The sequence below is a fragment of the Neodiprion virginianus genome, chromosome 6, assembly GCF_021901495.1.
Source record: "Neodiprion virginianus isolate iyNeoVirg1 chromosome 6, iyNeoVirg1.1, whole genome shotgun sequence".
Lineage (NCBI taxonomy): Eukaryota > Metazoa > Arthropoda > Insecta > Hymenoptera > Diprionidae > Neodiprion > Neodiprion virginianus.
The window spans coordinates 23,369,029-23,387,021 of NC_060882.1; the positions used below are offsets into that span (position 1 = coordinate 23,369,029).

Here is a 17,993-nt window from a genome sequence, read left to right on the forward strand (position 1 = left end):
TGTTATTTCAATTACTTTCTCTAATACATGAATTGTTCTGAAACTACTTTTTAGATTCACCTGAAAAATGGCCCAATTAAATTTCACCCAATTATCCCCTTTCAAGAATTGTAAGCAGAAATGTGTAACTAGAGATTTTAATGAAAAAATAATCTCACCAAGCCTTTCTTGTGATAACCTTGGCATGAAGCTTTTTAGTAATCCCACCAATTTCCTATTCTCGAACTCTGCCAACTGTAACTTAGATTCTTCAATGCGAAACTTTGTTACATTTTCGATCCTTCGAGAGATGTATTAAAACTTTACGAAGTTCCTGACAGTGAGTATCTAATTTTCAGGGAATTCTCTGACACCTGCAAATCGGATATATTTCCGTACCGCTAGAGAAAGCAAAAAAAGTAACAAAGCCTTGGAGCAGTTCACTCTTCTCGTTTACCGAAATTTAAGCAATTTCGCGCGGCCAGGAAAGCATGCAATAATTTTTTATTTCTCACAGCCTACGCCCTTCCGGCATGTTGCTTCAATATTTTTGTCTTATAGACGTCATCAGTTATTATATATAACGTCTGTATAGGTGCACAATATCTTCCGTATATTCGTTACTACATTGGTTTTACCCTAATAGCGAAATACCCAATTATTTTCCGCAAAATACAATTTGCTATTGCCTCTCAACTCCCAATACGATTATTTGCTTCTTCCGAAAGTGCGTACATAGGCTTATATTAAATCTCTAGATACTGTAAAAACTCCACAAGATATTGATAAAGTTTCGGAAACGCAATTCGCAAAAGTGAGCTAAGGTTTCCAGACGTTCGGTGCGACGACTTCATCTTCAGACAAAAGGTCTCCACTGAAGAGCAATAAACATTTTTACACAAGACAAGACGCGTTGATTTTTTTTTTTCTCCTTCCATTTCTGCCTTGGAAAAGCAATATGCGTGAATAACGGGGCGTTCAAAGTTGTCAAATAAATCGTTTCACCTTTGTTCAATATCAGAGTGGAGAATCTAATGATGAAGTTGAAACGAAGGCAATAATTATTCCCGTGATAAACTCTGTAGGGGCAAACAAACAAAGCATTTCGCTGAAAAGAGATTGATGAGATCGTCTCGTTATTTATTGCAACACGTGCCACCCACGATCAGTCCTACAGATATGTATGTGTATACATATAGTACATATGTATATATTTGTACATAGATTATTAACCAAGCCGAAAAAGCTAACCAGAGATGGGAAGTTGCCGTTGAATGAATATTTTTGTAAGGTTTCTCTTTGTCATTTTTTTATTTGCTCATTTTTGTTCAAAGAGAGATTAACCCACTTCAAACTACAAACATCTCAGTTGCACTACACTTGGAACAATAGAAATTTTTAACTCTCAAGGGTGAAGCACTATAAACTTTGCTCAACTCTATCTCAACTTTTCTATAAAACTGCAAGGGATTTGTGTAATCATCGCAATCTTCAAGATCCGCACGATACATATTCAACTCTTTTCTTCTTTTATAAAAATTCAAGAGATGACATGTTGCATGCCATTTTTTCAAATCGCCAATGGCAAAATTGTTTAGTGTCAATAATCGGTGGCCAAAATAATAGCGTTTAATTACATTCGACTGCAGATTCAGGTGAAACAATTTTGTTTGTTACGAAAGTTTAAATGATCTGACTGGTATTAGAAAAAAAATTCCAACATTCCACATGACCAATTTTTGCCTGATTCTCTCTCCGTCTAAAGCGGGAATGAAACCCAGCATGCGACGATATGTTTCGTTGTCACGAGATCTGGAAATATGGCATAGGCACTAGGAGGAACACGACAGAAGGTTTGGGTAGAAAATTACATGTTTGACATAGGCAAAAACACAGATGTATACGTATTTTGATGTATTCTCATCTACATCAGTGGTTTAATATCTTTGCTCGCCGTGTATAACACAAAATTTATGTCTATATACCCGTACAAAGGCGCACGCGACTCTGCAACTTTTATTCTATAGTGTATATAATCTCGTAGAACAATCACAGTGCAGAATTAGCCTTATTTCCCGTCCTACGCTCAACGTCCAACGAGATATTTCAAATCACCTAAACAACCGCCACGCACGCATTGCCACGGTTGACCAAAACTATAAACCGTTCGTCGTAAATTTGTTCACCCAATAAATAACAGGGTATCTAAAGAACCCTGGAGATTTTATGAGGCCTGAAATTAGCTTGAAATTTTTTTAGCCCAAGGGTCGAAAATATCGGCAATTGCTCGAAACTCTGCATGCTAACAGGAGATAAAGCTTGCCCTATTGAGCGTCGGTCTAACGATTAGGTTAACCTAGTGGCAATTTTTCTATTATAGTTTGGCGAAGAATTTTTGATCGTATTAAAAAAATTTCGTACTTCCAGACGGTTGTAAGAATTTTTATAGATGTCTGTGCAATTTAAAAATGAATTCTGAACTGTACGAAAATTTTATAGACTTTGTCAAAACCGTATCTAATTCGCTTTGAGACGTGTAGACTGTTTATTCTCCAACTGCTGCAACATTTGTGTCGCAAAAAATATCGCGCCCGTTCTACCGATTTTAATTGAAAATATTCACTGGTTTAAATCGTAGAATTTTGAACCACGGTTCATAAGTATTTATTACTTACGGAAACTCTTCGTATCATAAATTATAGTGGAACAGATTACAGCGAAGTACAGGAACATGGTTGGAATTTCCGAGTGTAAGAAAGGTAAGAGCCTGGATCCGAATCGGTCTGTTTGTGCGTAACATAGCGAAGCTACCGTGGCTTAACGGGAACGAACAACAAGCGTATAAGTAACGCGACGGTAATTATTTTCCCCCCGCTATTACTCTTCGTTGAAAACGTTTAATGACCATGTGACATGGAGAGGGCGTGAAGAACGAAGGGCTAATTCAGCCATCAGCATGAGAACGGGATTCGGCGTCGAGTTTGTAAAGCGAATGGCGCGTGGCTGTAGGGCGGGATTCCGCCTGATCAATGTTAAACCGCGAGATCATACCTGAAATTTATCACCCTCAGGAGCTTTTCGGGCAAAACGAAAGCTGCTTTAAAAACAAACGAGCCTCGTGCGAATTGAACCAAGAACTTTAAAGCCGTATGGAAATGCCGCGGATTACGTAACCTTGCTATAACGGATATATAAGATATCGACGTGGGTATGACGAGGATCGTTTTTAAGGGACACGCAGATTCCCTAAGGCTGGATTATAATATCGCAAGGGAAGAGGTGATATCACTCCGTCAGATTTCTCCGAGGAAACAACAATGCAAAGGTGTTTATATTACATAAGACGGGGTACCGAGCCGAATACCTAAGATCCAGGCTGCGCGTTGTTTTACCTTCGTACGTCTTACACATACGTATCCGGCCCGCTTTCCTCGAGATCAAGTTCTTGCCTGGTTTGCTATTTGGTTTATGGTTAAACCCTGTGCTTGTTTACGCTGACCAAACTGAGACAACTGCAAACGTTGCGCAAACGTTTCGTGCAACGGTTGTGAATTATTCCCGTTTCCACGCTCGTGTAAATCTTACGGTTGCCGCCTTAATCACACACTCGTGTTATCAAGCCACCCTGCATTGTGCGGTTATTCCCCCAAGCTCAACCAGGAACTTCCTCCATTCACGTTGTACACATTCACCTGGATATTTACTGCACAAGCGCAAAAACTTTGCATTATATAAGCAAAGTCCGCATAATACACGGCTATGCAAGTATACGCTTACATTTTGTATAACCTACTTAACGTATACACGCACACCGGTTGGAAAGTTTGCGTTTCTATCAAAGCTGGATCATTCCTCGTTTGCCAATTTTACAGCACAAAGAGGATTGCCAATACCCCGAATTCCCGAACGGGTATTTTACCTCGCGCCAAACAATTAGAGGCGGACTAATTGAGTCGAACCAGCGGAAGCGGAGGCGAAAAAGGGAGAAGTTGAACTTGATACGTCTAAAATATACGTGAGCTCAACGCGAAACGACGTTGTTAATAGCAGCAGTCGTTAGCGATGACGTAAAAAATTAAGCGAAGCTTCTCACGCTACTCGATTATCCCAGCAAACACTGCTGCTTGCTCGGTGGATGTTTAGTTAGGAAAGAAGTGATCAATGGGGCGTCCATTTTCGCGGTAAGATCCGTAACGAGCTTATCACCCACATTTTTATCGAGTTCTTTTATTTAGGAAGATGATGAAATCCTCGGAAAAGATCACCCGCTAAAACGTAACAGATTTTTTTCTTCTTTAGTACTCCCGCCAAACTCAACGATGTGCAGGGTGAAATTCAACCGGTAGAAATTATTACCGCTGAGATTTGATGATCATTTGGGCTTCGATCGAGTTCCGTTTGCTCAGGCAACTTCAACAGAAATACGTAATTTGCCCAACGGCCAACTCGTAAGGAACGAATATTTACATTACCGTTCACGGGTTTCTCGTTTATAATCACATCGTAAGCGTAAAGGGTAGAAGCAGTACATTTTTTCGACACGTAGTACCAACAGATTAGTTTCGCGATCATCCCACAGACGTAAGACGATAAGAAATTTTAAAATTAAACCAATTCCGCGTGGTATTTTATGCTCGCGGTATTGTTTCATCTCTCTTTAAATTGGCGAAACAGCACAGTTTCACCGCAGGCCACGTCAGCAACGAAGCAATTAAGAGTTTAAAACGTATTTGAGAGAGAACCGTACACCGAAAACGAGGGTGAGGCTAGAGTTGGGGGCGGTTAGGGGGATGGAAATATAAAATATAGGCGGCTAAAATACTCGCGGGAGAGATTTCTGTAGTCGAGTCATTTACACGAATGAAATCCACCTACTGCGTACACGTGAATAGACGGGCGTGTGTTCGCCGTTATACACATTAGAAAGGTTATACGATCGGAGGGTGCAGGGTGTCAGAGTGTGACAAGAGAGTCGCTCATCGAGGAGACAGGGGGACGAAACGGGGGTAAGGAAAGAGTAGAAAGAGAGAAGATAAAGCAAAAGCGATCGAGGGTGGCTGATGCATAAACAATGCGTCGCTTATTCTCGCCCGATGCAACCCCAATGAATAATAAATAAACTATACCCTGTGTAGAGTAGACATGTAGTTATATAGGTATAGAGAAGCCGATAGATGGACCAAATCCCGGAGCTATGCCGGGTTAGAGAGTGGCGAGAGCAGGTCGAGGCTAGCTAGCTGGGGTCGAACGGGGATAGCGGAGAAAGTGAATGGGGGCGAACGAGAGACGAGGGTGAAAAAGTACCGGGACCAATTGCCATTCGCTAGGGTAATATCGGCCGGCAACGTATAAGCGCCGTTGCTGTCGACGCGCAACGCGCTCGCAAAGGGCGATTTCACGGGAATTGGTTAAACGGGAAAATATAGGAAGGGATTCGGAGAAAAAGTAGAGAGATCGCCGGAAGAAGAGCCCGGCGTCGAAACGAGAGATACCCTGCACCGGCAATATCTTTAATGTGAAAATAAACAGTCATTTGTGTTATTGGTTGGAATAAATCATGTTTGCTCCAATGGTTTCACGCTCTCCTTGCCTACTCGAATGCTCTTCTTTCCCCATGGAAAAAGATACGCGTGATAAATATTCATTCTCGGCAGGGCGAAGACTGCGGGTTTATTAGGTACGATAAAATCACCGAATCTTCAAAAATTACGGTTTGACAATCGAATAAACGCGGACTTTTATATCAAGCTATACACGCGATCCTTCGATAGTACAGTCATTTTTCCTGATTCTTTTTTAACCGTAAATATTGACGACAGAAGCCGTACCGAGCTAGCTGACAAAGTTATAGGGTATCGAGGTGACCCTTGTAAAAATATTCCAAAGAACCATTGAACCCGAACAGATGAGTGGCATCTTTTAAACGTCCACCGTCGCTGGAAATTGGTCTTGTTTCACGTACCACAAGGACGTACCTTTTTCATCTTCAAGATAATGGGAAACCGCGAGCAATTGAAACACTTTTTACAATCTCCCTTGCTTTCAGGAGGTGGAAGACCACTCTTTTTACCTTTCATATTCAACAAATATCAGTACCCAGGTATATATATACATAGAAACCTTTGAAGATTCGAGGTTGAAACGAACATTAAAATTTTTCGGAAAAGTAGAAAATAAAATCGTCCGTCGAGTACCGGGACTCGGAGGCAATTATTGGAGAAAGTAAAGCAAAGATGGAGCATAATGTGAGTATTGAAGAATGAATACGGAAAAGAGACATTCGATTCAATGCCTAAAACTTGGAACGCCAAGGACTTGCACCGAATTCGAGAATGTTGCCGTTGATGCCAACCAAAAACAGTAAGAAACGGATTACGCTGAAAGAAAAATCAGAAGAAGAAAAAAAAAATACTGAGACAGATAGGCCGTTGAAGAGCAGTGAAAAATGATGGGAGAATTCGGTCCCGCGTAACGTAGCAAAAGCAATAATACTTTTCCGAGTGAGTCGTCGATGGGCGTCGCAAAACCGTTCGCAAATTCGTTTTAAATTTCGCGACGAAACCCTCGTCACTTGCTGTCAGCCTAGCGAAAGGTAACGATGCAAAAGCTTCGCACCACGTGTACATGTATTACATGTATATATATATATATATATGTGTGGGTGTGTTTAAATATATATATATATATATATCCATATATATATATGTGTGTAACAATATATATGTGTAGGCCAGTGAATCGACAAGATGCAAATAGAAGACGCGGAGGAATGAGGACTCACGGTAACAACCTCTGCCGGGGTTTCTTTATCAGCCGAGGGCGATCTTTGCACCTCGTTAAGCCGACGACGTTTTCGTCAGGATTGTCATCTTCACCTCCTGTAGCATAACAAGTAGGGCACTTGACCAATCCCGAGCGCGGTTATACCAGAATCGGTTACTCGCTCACCTGAATCGGATCTCTTTCTCCTGATTCATTGAATAATTCATGCGGATCGATATCGCGATATCAATCATTTACCGTGGATGACCTTTGTTCATAACACCTCTAGGTTTGTTTATTCGATACACATACATTTTTGCTAATCTGATCCTGTTTTCGATAACCACAGTTGTTTATTTTATCGAAATTTTCATATATCACTCAAAAAAGCATTATTTAGACGAAAAATTCGATTTTTTTTTTTATTATCTACAGTTTATCAAAAAAAAAGAACAGAAGTTTTCTGCTGTCCCGATTTTTCCCGTCAATTTTGGTGTTTGAGAATGAAGAATTGTCGAATAAAATCATGATTATATTAGAAACTATCCCCCTCCTAAGGGGCTATCCATAAATTACGCCACACGTTAATGGGAGGGGGGGGGGGGGGGGGGGGGGTATCATCGTAATATGACATAGCGTGACAAGGGGTAGGGGGGGGTCAAAAGCTTTGTGACGTCAGATGTTAAAATTTAAAATACTAAAACACGAAATTTATATATAAAGATTATCTAATAAAAATAAGAAAAAAATGAAAATAACTGTTTTCTTTTGATTATTTTTAAATACATGCATATGTTTGAAAAATTTGTGACGTCACATCAGGGGGGAGGGGATTCTAAAACTATGACAACCTGCGACAAGGACGGGGGGAGGAGTTTAAAAGTTCTAAAATTCGTGTAACGTAATTTATGGATGGCCCCTAAGAATACTACAATAACATAAAAACTTGAGCGAATCTAATATAGTCATGATCTTATTCGAAAATTCTACGTTCTCACACACCAAAATTAATGGAAAAAATCAGGGCAAATAAAAAATAAGAAACTTTTTTTGTTGACCTGTGTGTCAATATTACGATTGAATTTTCTGCAACACTACCTGTGTTTAATTGTATTACCAGTTTGTACTAGAGTTCATTGAAAAGCCCCACACTACTCGATTCACTTCAATTACAACACATCCACAAATGAAAGATAGACAAAATATATAAATAAGCTATTCTGTAACTTGTACAACTCGGGCGAGATGAGAGCGGTGAAACTTAATTAAAAAGGCTAATCGTAGAGAGCTTGGGAACATTCTGGCTGTGGTGGTATATATGTATGTATAATATGTACGTACGTAGACAAGCAAACTATTTTGCAAGCCAAATAATCGGAGACAAAATAGTTTTACAGAGAATTCTGCCTACATGGGTACGTGTACCTTGTAGTGGTGTTTTAATCCAAAAGAAGAACCGAGCAACGGTTCCCTCCTACGAAACTTGATTGCATTGCATTGTAATCTTAGTTTTTACAGTATCCCTCGAATCCCCGTCTCACCCGCGAAGCGACTAGATGAGTCTGCCGTAGTGCGTGTATAAAACCGGAGGACGAAAAGGGGCGGCGGTTGTACATTATCGAGGTCAGAGGTCGCTACACGGCGAAGCGAAGCTCCGGCTCCAGAGGCTTGAACCTCGAGTCGCGTCGTACGCCGGGAGTTCACCGCTTAGAAAGATTAGTGTAAGTTAAACCCGGTTGATACTGGCCTAACGCGAAGTCTCGGACCGTTTGAGCGTGGATGAAATGGTTGGAATTGCTCGAACGGCACCCCAACCCGACTGTCCGGACCCTTGAACCCCGAATCCGTTGACTTCCGGCTAAAGAGGAGAGAAAAAAAATTCTTCCGTTCTTCTCGCGACGCGACGCCTCCGTTCGCCGTGAACCTCTCACCTCGGCTATACGTCAACGAGCTAGGATCAGACTGTATGAGAAGATTAAACGATGAAGATGCTTCTGGATAGTGATTAAAAGCTGAAAAGGTTCGTCGACGTTACATGTTACAGGAGAGTAGAAGTCCATAATTCACTCTACACGTGGATGAATATTGTATAAGTTCGCATACATATCGTACGTGGTATGTGCGAGTAAAGAAAATTAATATCGAAGAAGCGCGTCCAACATTGTTTTTTTCTATCTTCTCTGCAAGTAAGATTCAAGTGGCTTCTTTAGCCAATGTAACTTTCGAGGTGAAGGGAGAGGCCAAGTTAGCGCTTCCGTTTCATCGTTAAGTACCAATAACCGAGACTCTCCCTACAGCGTACGGCCGCTTGCGCGTGAGCAGCAATTAATTACCCATAAAAGGCTTTCAAATCAACTGTCGTGACTCCGCACTATCCTCTCCGTCAACGGTTAAAGGGCAAAGGTGCAGAGAGCCGAAGAAGGAAGGGGAAGGAGAGAAGTTTGACGGCTGCCGACGTTACGGACGGCAGACGACCCAGTGTCGACGCAGTCGTTAAAACGTCTTCTCGACGTCATCCCAGCTTCCGTGGCGAGCCACCCGGGCCGCAGATATTCCCTTCCCTTCCTCCCTTTCGCGCCCTTTCGCATTCCGCAACGCTTGGACACCTCAAACTAAGTCTTCCGCGAGCGCGGTTCGGTCATTAACTACCTTATTCCCTCGGTATACGTGCAGCTCTTCGATCGGACAAACCTGAACAGCTTCATCCCTCCGCGTGCCTCGATAAATCATTCTACTCAATTTTAACCCCACCGCAGATTCAGGCGTCAATAGCCTCGAAGCGTTACCACGTAATACTGGGTGTAGGAATTGGTTCCGGGTTCCGGGTTCCGGGTTCTGGCTTCGGCTCGGTTAATTCGACTCATTTTTAGCCGGAAATTGTTTCTGTAGAAACCGATCGAGCATTTCCATTTCATAGTACAACTCCCGCGCTGCTGAAGATCGAAGGGAGCGATGGTCATCACGCAGAGAAGTTCCGATCAAAGGCATCTCGCCCATGTTTAGCAGCGGTTCTTTTTTCGTTGATGCACCAATCACTCACACCTGATTTCCAACAACGCGGATAGTTTTAATGTGCTTGGCGGTGTAACTGTCCGATTGGGTCTCATTTTACGGAAATAGAGATTGAAATTGGGCCTGACTCATTGCGACGAGTAACCAAATTTATACACGAAGACGAACGTGGATCGAAACGAATAATAAGACTCGTATTATTTTAAGTAGAACTGGGGTTTCGTCCTCGAAAGTAGATCGAAACTTTTGTTTACTTCGATGTAACTTATAAATGTAAATTGCGATAGCAATGAAGGGATTGAAAAAAGTCGACTTGTTCCGCAGTTCATAACGAAGGCTTCAATAACAGTGCTTCAGTTTCTCGTTGATTGATAAAGGTTGTGGCAGGATTGAACTTTCAAACGTGTTTTTTGGTTCCATTCTTTGATATGCTACGCGTACTTTATTCATATTCTACATGCATTCAAAAAGCATTAACGTACATTGGGTGTACGTAGCTAAAAACGGTCGCTTCGTAAATTTTGTACAACGATGTGATTTGACCGAGATTCAAATTAAATTTAAATGTCAAGTACAACATGTTCTGAGCAATTCGTGACGCGTGTGAAATCCCTTACTCCGGTAAAAATCTACGTCTCGTCATTGGTGAAAGCGAGGAAGAGCAGAAAAAAAAACAACACAATTCGAAACTATAATCCTCAATGAATTTGCAGACGTTTAATCAAATTCCCTGACTTTCCCTGGCTTCGAAGTAACTCACGAGAGCCCCCACACGATCAGTTATATCCTCAGACTACCGCTGGGCGATATTTAATTGGAATCATCCCGTGACATCGGAGGCTAGGCTACGGTATCCCCTTTCACTTCGCTCATAAGCAGCTTTAATCCCGACGTTGAGCCGCATGTTCTCATCAGGGCGCAGAATGCGTCAAGTGACGTATATCAAGGGGCATGCGACGGGTGCCATTATCTCGTTAGGGTGGTCACGTCTTCCCGAGGTGGCCTGCCAGCCCGTCACTCTCCCGTGTCCCGGGGCTGCTTCCCGAGCCCCACCCCGAACGCTCAGGCCTCGCCGTTTCCCGCAGAGCCCGCAATAATTTCGCAAGAATCGCGCAAGACAGTTCCGGCCGCTTGAGAAAGCTCAGAGAGTGTTTACCCTCCGTTCGTAATGGAGGCTCATTTTATCCCGAAATATTTCAAATTATGTGTCGTTGGTTGTATTGGTCCTGCTTTAAACCGTTCTCTCGTTCTTCTGGTTCTCGGTTTTTTTTTTGGGAGCACGGAGGGTGGGAAAGGGGGGGTATGTACACCGCCAGCGGGGATTGCCTGCTTCGTTAATATACACGTTAAGGTCGCCGAGAGAAAAACGGCTCGACGGTGCGCGTTAGGGTTCCCTTGGAACGAATTATCGGACTCGCAATGTCGTTCGTTGTCCGTACCCGAAGAGGCGGTCAACCGAGTGCATGTTTTACGCACAAAATAGTTCAGCCGACTAGAGCTGATAAAATTTGATCCGTCCATCGAGTCGAACTTAGACACGGTCGTTACGCGTTGTACGGCCAACGGCATATCACAGGAATCGAGCGTGTGATTTGATCAAGTTCAACCGCGGTGTACCAATTAGAAGCGGAGAATTGATTGGCCATAACCAATTGATCGGCTAATCGACTAACCTGTGCTCTTTGCCGTCGGTGACGCCAACGCTGAGCCTGACCCCGTTCCCTGCAGTGCTTCAGCTCGGAGAAGTTGCGTTACTCCTAGCACCGCTAGGGCGACGTTCAGCAGACTCATTCCAATCATTCTTACTCGTCCATGTTCAGTCCTGAAAGCAAAATTATCACCCTTGTAAAAGCCGTCGATATTTTCGTTGCCAATTTATATGAACATCGTCGAATTCTGCACTCCGGGTTCTTTCAGACCAACCACAATTTTTTCAATTGTTTATCAGAAGTATGAACAGATACGAGTACTTATGCGAAACACGAATACAGCATAGAAGAATGACTATCGATCAGTGTTCGAAACTTGCAGCCTGTACGTACATATCCAATCATCCCTTTGTCCAATATCTGCAATAGTAATTCGCATCGCGAATGAAGAGAAAGTTTCGAGTTGGTAATCAGTTGTTACCGAGTAATGTGTAGAACGTGTTTGAGCAAGTCGAACGATGTTCACATTCAGTCAAGAGATATAATACGTTGGCGGATGGAAAAGGTTTAGAGGGATAATAACCGGGATGATTTCTAATGGTGAAATTGAATCGGAATTGGAAGCGTTGTTTTCCGATTGATTAAGTAATTCGATAATCATTTCGTTAACGCATTACTGCTTATACCAAGCAACGTTCGCGCTCAGCGATCGATACCTATAATAATATAAACGCTAATACGCAAATACAGGTCGTGTGAACCTTTTCAACGATCGCAAAGAGAAAAAAACACGAAAAGAAACAACACCGTAAATCGTGAAAGAAAATGGAAGAAAGAAACGAGAGCTACGGGAATAACGTAAAAGAGTTGTGCAGAATTCAAACTTATTTCAGGGGTATGGTACGCCACCATAGCGGGTAAAGGTTCGATGGCTGACGTTGTAGAGCCGGTGGAAACGAGGTTGTAGAAATTTTTATTTCTCTATTGTTAACGTTCATCCGTTCCCTTTTTTTTCTCGTTTTTTCCTTCTTTTTCAGCCCGAAGGGTACGAGAGGTGAACCTCACTCGACCATAGCCGGTTCGCCGCGTTATGTAATGGCTATGTTATCCTGCACCGTGCGGATCGTACAAGTGAACCCAAAATTCGTTTCTCGGTTCCTTTTCTCACTCTGTTTTCGTCGCTCCACCCCGTCCCCTCCCTCTCCCTTTACTTTTACCTAACCACCGATAACTTAGGTATGTGTGTACCAGTCGCGCGGCAAATTGGGACTTATTTCGTTCCGCTCGGACGCCTGAATAGGACCTGCGGGCTGGTGTCGGAGACCCTCATCTCATCCTCATTCTTTCATTCACCCGAAGACGCCAGGGTGAATACCGTATCGGAGAGACTCGGTTCTTGGGTTTAATAGGATTACGAAATTCACTCCGCGCTGGTGTTCCGTCACGAATCGGCAAGCCCCCAATAAGATTACGAGCAATTTGCATCGCGACAGTTGGCTGGAGCTTCGCGTCTTCCCTCCTCTCCTCCCTCCCCCTTCACCCTGCGCGACCACCTGGGGAAAGTAAGGTCGAAGTGACGTCACAAAGTTCCAACTTCCAAAACGACGTCATATTTCACTTCCCCCTCTCACTCCTCCGACTCTCCTCGAGGCTTTTCGCGGTTCGAGACTCCGCGCCACGCTCGCGCAGTTGCGGAAAGTACCTACCTTGAAGACGGAAATGGCAGTAAGAAAGGGTCTAATATTTATTTAGTAAAATTAAACAACTCCGTTTACCGCGGAAACTCAATCTCGGCCAAAATAATACTAGAATCTCGGAGTTTAATTAATATATACAATATACAGTTTACAGATGGTATGCGATTTCTTTGATTATGCAACATAATTGCGCATATGTATACTTATGTACAATAAATACACCTGGATATCCATCCTAAGTGACAAAAGTGAGTATGCCGATTGCACACAAGCATCCAAACATCATTCCTTAAAATTTTCCCGATAGCGTGATCCCGAAAGAATTTTAGGAGGCGTATTTTCTCTACCGAGAATCCAGAGGACTTGAAGTTACCTGCGGTTATAATCCACGAGTTCTCGAAAGCAGCGTTTGAATAAATGCTTGAAAGCTACGCGGCGTACACGCTATACCTTATGCCTATACATACAATTCCACAATACCTCTCACCCACGCTCACTTCTAGGTTAAATCACAAAATTCAACTCGACAGGTTACGATTTTCCGCCAAAATACATACTCATACGGAACATGTTTCCTCGCAATTTTTAGATCCTTGAGAGGACACGTCAGTGAAACTTAAGAATTCTTCAATTTGTTTGAAATTTAAACTCACAATAAAATTTCACAAAAAAAAATAGTTTAATTTAAAAAATAGTCACTCGTTTTTAATCGGTTGCGTTCCACATGTGTCCAAGTATTATTTAAAATAACGTACAGGAGTGGTGTTTTTAGAATAACTCCTTGCGTTACAATTCTCGTCTTAAAAATCTGTCAAAAATTTCACAGCTATCGGAGACGCGTAAGAAACAAAATTTGCCCTGGAAATTGCGTTCCATCCGAAAAGTGACCACCTAATTGTCCCAATTATTTGTAATTGATGATCTCACATTAATTGGTATTTGAAAATTTCACAAAAATTTCGGATTACCAATTATTAGGTCATTTAGATAGAAACTTATCGGATCGCAATTTGTGATCGCAATCTGTGGAATTTTTTCAGATTTTTACGCCGATAATTGCAACGTAAGAAGCCTTCCGAAAACCACGACTTTTGAACGTCATTTCAAATAACACCTGAACACATATGGAATGTAACCGAGTGAAAACCGATTGTTTTACGGAGCTTTATTATGAGTTTAAATTTCAAACAAATCGAAAAAGTTTAGAATATCAATGACGTGCTAAAGATGCCTAAATTATTATTCGCTTAAAATTCTCGACGATTCGCGCGGTGTGAAACGATCTCACGAGGCGCAAGCTCGCATTTGAGAGAGTCAGGTTTGCATGGTGCACTACACGGAGATGCTTGAACATCGACCATCCTTCATTCTATTCACCTTTGGCCTCGAGAGTAAGTTGTCCGTGAGGATGAATCGACCTCCATTTAATACCCGTCGACCACAAGGACCTTCGATGCAATCGTTCAGCTGCAAGCGTCGCTTAACACCATGCAAGCTAACCAAAGGCCCCATCGAGGTTGACGTCGCGACGCCGGCGGCGCCCTTGGAGGGCCGATAAGTCCTAGAAGAGGAAGTTACCTCGCGTGTTCGTCTGTCGGTAAATCTATTTCAAATATGATGTATCTTACAATCGACACGCGACTTTTTATTTATTCGCAATTTTTTGTATTCGTAATACACCGTATTGATTTCCGATCAATCAGCTACTGTTATGAAAGTAAGAATAAATGAATAAAGACAGCGGAATGTAGATTTGATGGATCAGCTTTATCGGAGCTTATGTTCTTTCGTCAACTCAATCGCAATAACGCATTATACTTTACTACATGAGGCAAGGAATTTCCAACTGTGTCAAAAACGGCGATTGTCTGTTAGTACGGTGAAATTGATTATTCGTACAGCGAGCCATTGGCTATAAAATTTACTCACAATAACACGTAGCTCAAGTTGTAAATACAAAATCATTTTTCCGAGTAGCATTTAATTATGCGGAACAGGAAGGATTATTTTATTATCGCCACCAGGGAGGTTACTCAATAGAGAAAAAACGCCACTGTCTGCGCATAATGTGTATATTCCGTATATATTGTAGACAAGAGATCTGCAGCAGCAGCAGCAGCAGCAGCGGTAAAGTCGGAAGAACGAAACACCCCATAGTCGTTTCTGTGTTTTCCGACAAATTAAAAAGCGCGTAATTGCTTTTTCACCGCGGAGAAATGTAAATCCTCGTACAAAGAGAAAGGGAGAGGGAAAAAGGAAGATAGAGAGTGAGCGGGGTCGTATAAAAAGTGAAAGACAAAGCCCAAGTTACAGGGCGACCGCGACGCTGTGGGCGTGCAGCTGCTGGAGGAGCGGAGTTACGGTGGTGCGATTTTCGCGCTCTAGCGTATTGCCGGCGATGGGGCTGGTCCGTAATTATTAAATTTTCCCGAAAAGCTGCGCGTGTCTCTAATCTGAAAAGTGCGTCGTTACAGCAGCCCAGTTTAAAACGAAACTGAGGCACGAAACCGGGACCTGCGTCTGCGTCGAGACCTTGCCAGTGTAATTAACGGAGTATGTAACGTATTGGAAGAACAATAGAGAAAGAGAGGGGAAGGGAAGAGAGAGAGAGGTGAAGAAACTAACGAAAGGATTAGCTCGATATAGTCAAGTCAGTCTGGATCTTCCGGCCAAGGAGATTAAAAAACAACGTCGCCTGATCAAGCTCAGTCGAAAAATTGTGCACAACGGCCGAATTTTGGTGCGTTATCGCAAGCGCGCCCACCACGGAAGGATAGATCGTCAAAGAAATTTCTCTCTCTCTCCACGAAAGCTAATCATCATCATTTGTGGGTCAACCCAAAGCAAGCTGGTGTCTCCGTACTCCTCATCGACTAACGCACGGTACTGCTAATAAATCATTGGGATCTTCTAAACGAGCCATTACCGACTACAGCTTGATCTGAAATCTCAGGCTGACGTATGTAATATGTATGCGGATGAATATGTTTTGTGTATTTTGCTTTGATTCTTGTTATGCCACGCCGCAAAGAGACCAATAAATTTAGTTTCACCGTCAAATACCCTCCAACGTTTTGGTGACCTCTCTTCCCTATTCGTCTCATTGTATTAACTTCCCGTTGTCATCTAAGGTACCGTCTCTATCGATCATTAAAATCAAGAATTTATAAAATAAAAATCTTACAAGAGTTTACGCCATCCGGAACGATGGATATCAGTACCAACGATTCGGAGGCGAGTGTCAGGTCTCTTAAAGCTTCTGGTACGACACACGCAGCCGCATAATACTTCTTTACGCGTTCCTCTTCGTTTTGCTCTAATGAGCGTCAATTAATTCGACTCACACAAGCGGATGAAAATCAAAAGAGAAAATAAACGAATAGGAAATAGCTGAGAACAATAACGGAGAAGGCAGATATATGTATATTTTTATTGTAACGATCTCGCGTTACGGAATAAAACGATGGGTTCGTTGAGCGTGAAGAAATGATCCAACGGGCACAAATAAATTAAGCAGTAAAAAATGCTTTAATTGACGATACGTGTTTCTACAGAGAAGTCAGAAACAAGACTGTTTTTACAGTAATACCGGCCGACGCAACGACCTTATTCATTTTGTGACAAATGAAAGTTCGTGTAACTCTTTTATCTGTGCCGACTACTACATCAGAAAGAGGGGCGAAACGAGTAATTCTAGAATATAATAAAGTTTTGTTACCATTGGACAGTGTCCCCTAGGCGGCATCGCATAGGTACATAATTAGGATACGAAAAAAATCAACAAAAAAGGAAAATCACAGTTGACATTAGCATAAATAATATAATATGACATATTACGAAAGAAACGAGGAGATAAATTAAAAATAAATAGAGAGTGAGAAAAGGTGCTAAGAAGGTAGGGTGCGCTAAACGGACCCAATGTATCTTTCAACTCTACTGAATAGGGCATTGCTCCGGGGGTACTTGGTCGAAGATATTCGCCTCAAATATTCACGGAAAACAGACTCCCGCGTAGAAGGAAGACCTCTTATCATACCGTGAGAAATATATTTTTTACGTTATAAAATTTTCGTTTTTTTTTTTTTATTACAAATATCCGTATACAGCAGAGCTTTTATTTCTCATTTGCCACTCTTATTCCTACAGATCGAAATTATTTGTTTATTCATTTTTTGATTATTGTAACCCACAGAATTACAATTTTTTTCGTCGAATGGTACACGCTGAAATTTTTCAAAAACTAAAGACTGATTCACGCGGTTCAACAGCGCTGTATAATCTTCGCCAAACCAAAATTGATGCTACCTGCAAGAGGTGGGTTAAGTTGATCCAGCATTTGAAAATTATTCTTTGAACGTGAGCTGAATTCGGTTTCTAGATTTTGGTGCACTACGGATTAGGCTTAACGAGTCGATCGATAATGCGATGTATTAGAACGAGCTTCGACGGTTCATTGCAGGTTTTAAAAGGCTATCGCCGGGAGGCTCAATTCCCCTGATTTTCCGGTTGTTTACCGTAAGCCGAGCTGGACTCAGTAGCTTCCCTTGACTATTTCCCATTCGCTTATTTTTCCTTTTCTACTCTCCGTTCTTTTTCTACTTCGTCTCGAAGGCAATTAGAACGCCAGAGAAGAATGAGACTCCCAATCCGAGCGCGAAACGATCCTAGGAAAGCTTTGCTGAGACCGAATGAGCTTCGAGAACGATCATCGACCCCGAGTTCGTAGATTTGAGATTGTCTACGTGGCGTGTACGACTGCAGGGACAGTAGCGAAATGTCGCTGAGTATCCCGAGGGATGACAGGTTGGACTTAATCTTAGGAGAAAATCTGCAGCAATACGAAGCTTCAGTTTATCGATCAGTTTTACAACGTCGACGGCAAATGATTCTACAC

General features: G+C 42.2%; 1 protein-coding gene across 5 annotated transcripts in view; it reads right to left on the minus strand.

The window, feature by feature from the left end:
- The window catches only part of LOC124307950 (hemicentin-2-like), a 297,325-nt gene that overhangs the window by 178,348 nt on the left and 100,984 nt on the right, over positions 1 to 17,993 (minus strand). For all 5 annotated transcript variants that reach the window (XM_046770196.1, XM_046770200.1, XM_046770199.1 and 2 more), the window contains one exon: positions 11,427 to 11,575. In XM_046770196.1, coding sequence (XP_046626152.1) covers positions 11,427 to 11,553 — 127 coding nt within the window. In that variant the 5' untranslated portion in view covers positions 11,554 to 11,575. The remainder of the gene's footprint in view (positions 1 to 11,426; positions 11,576 to 17,993) is intronic.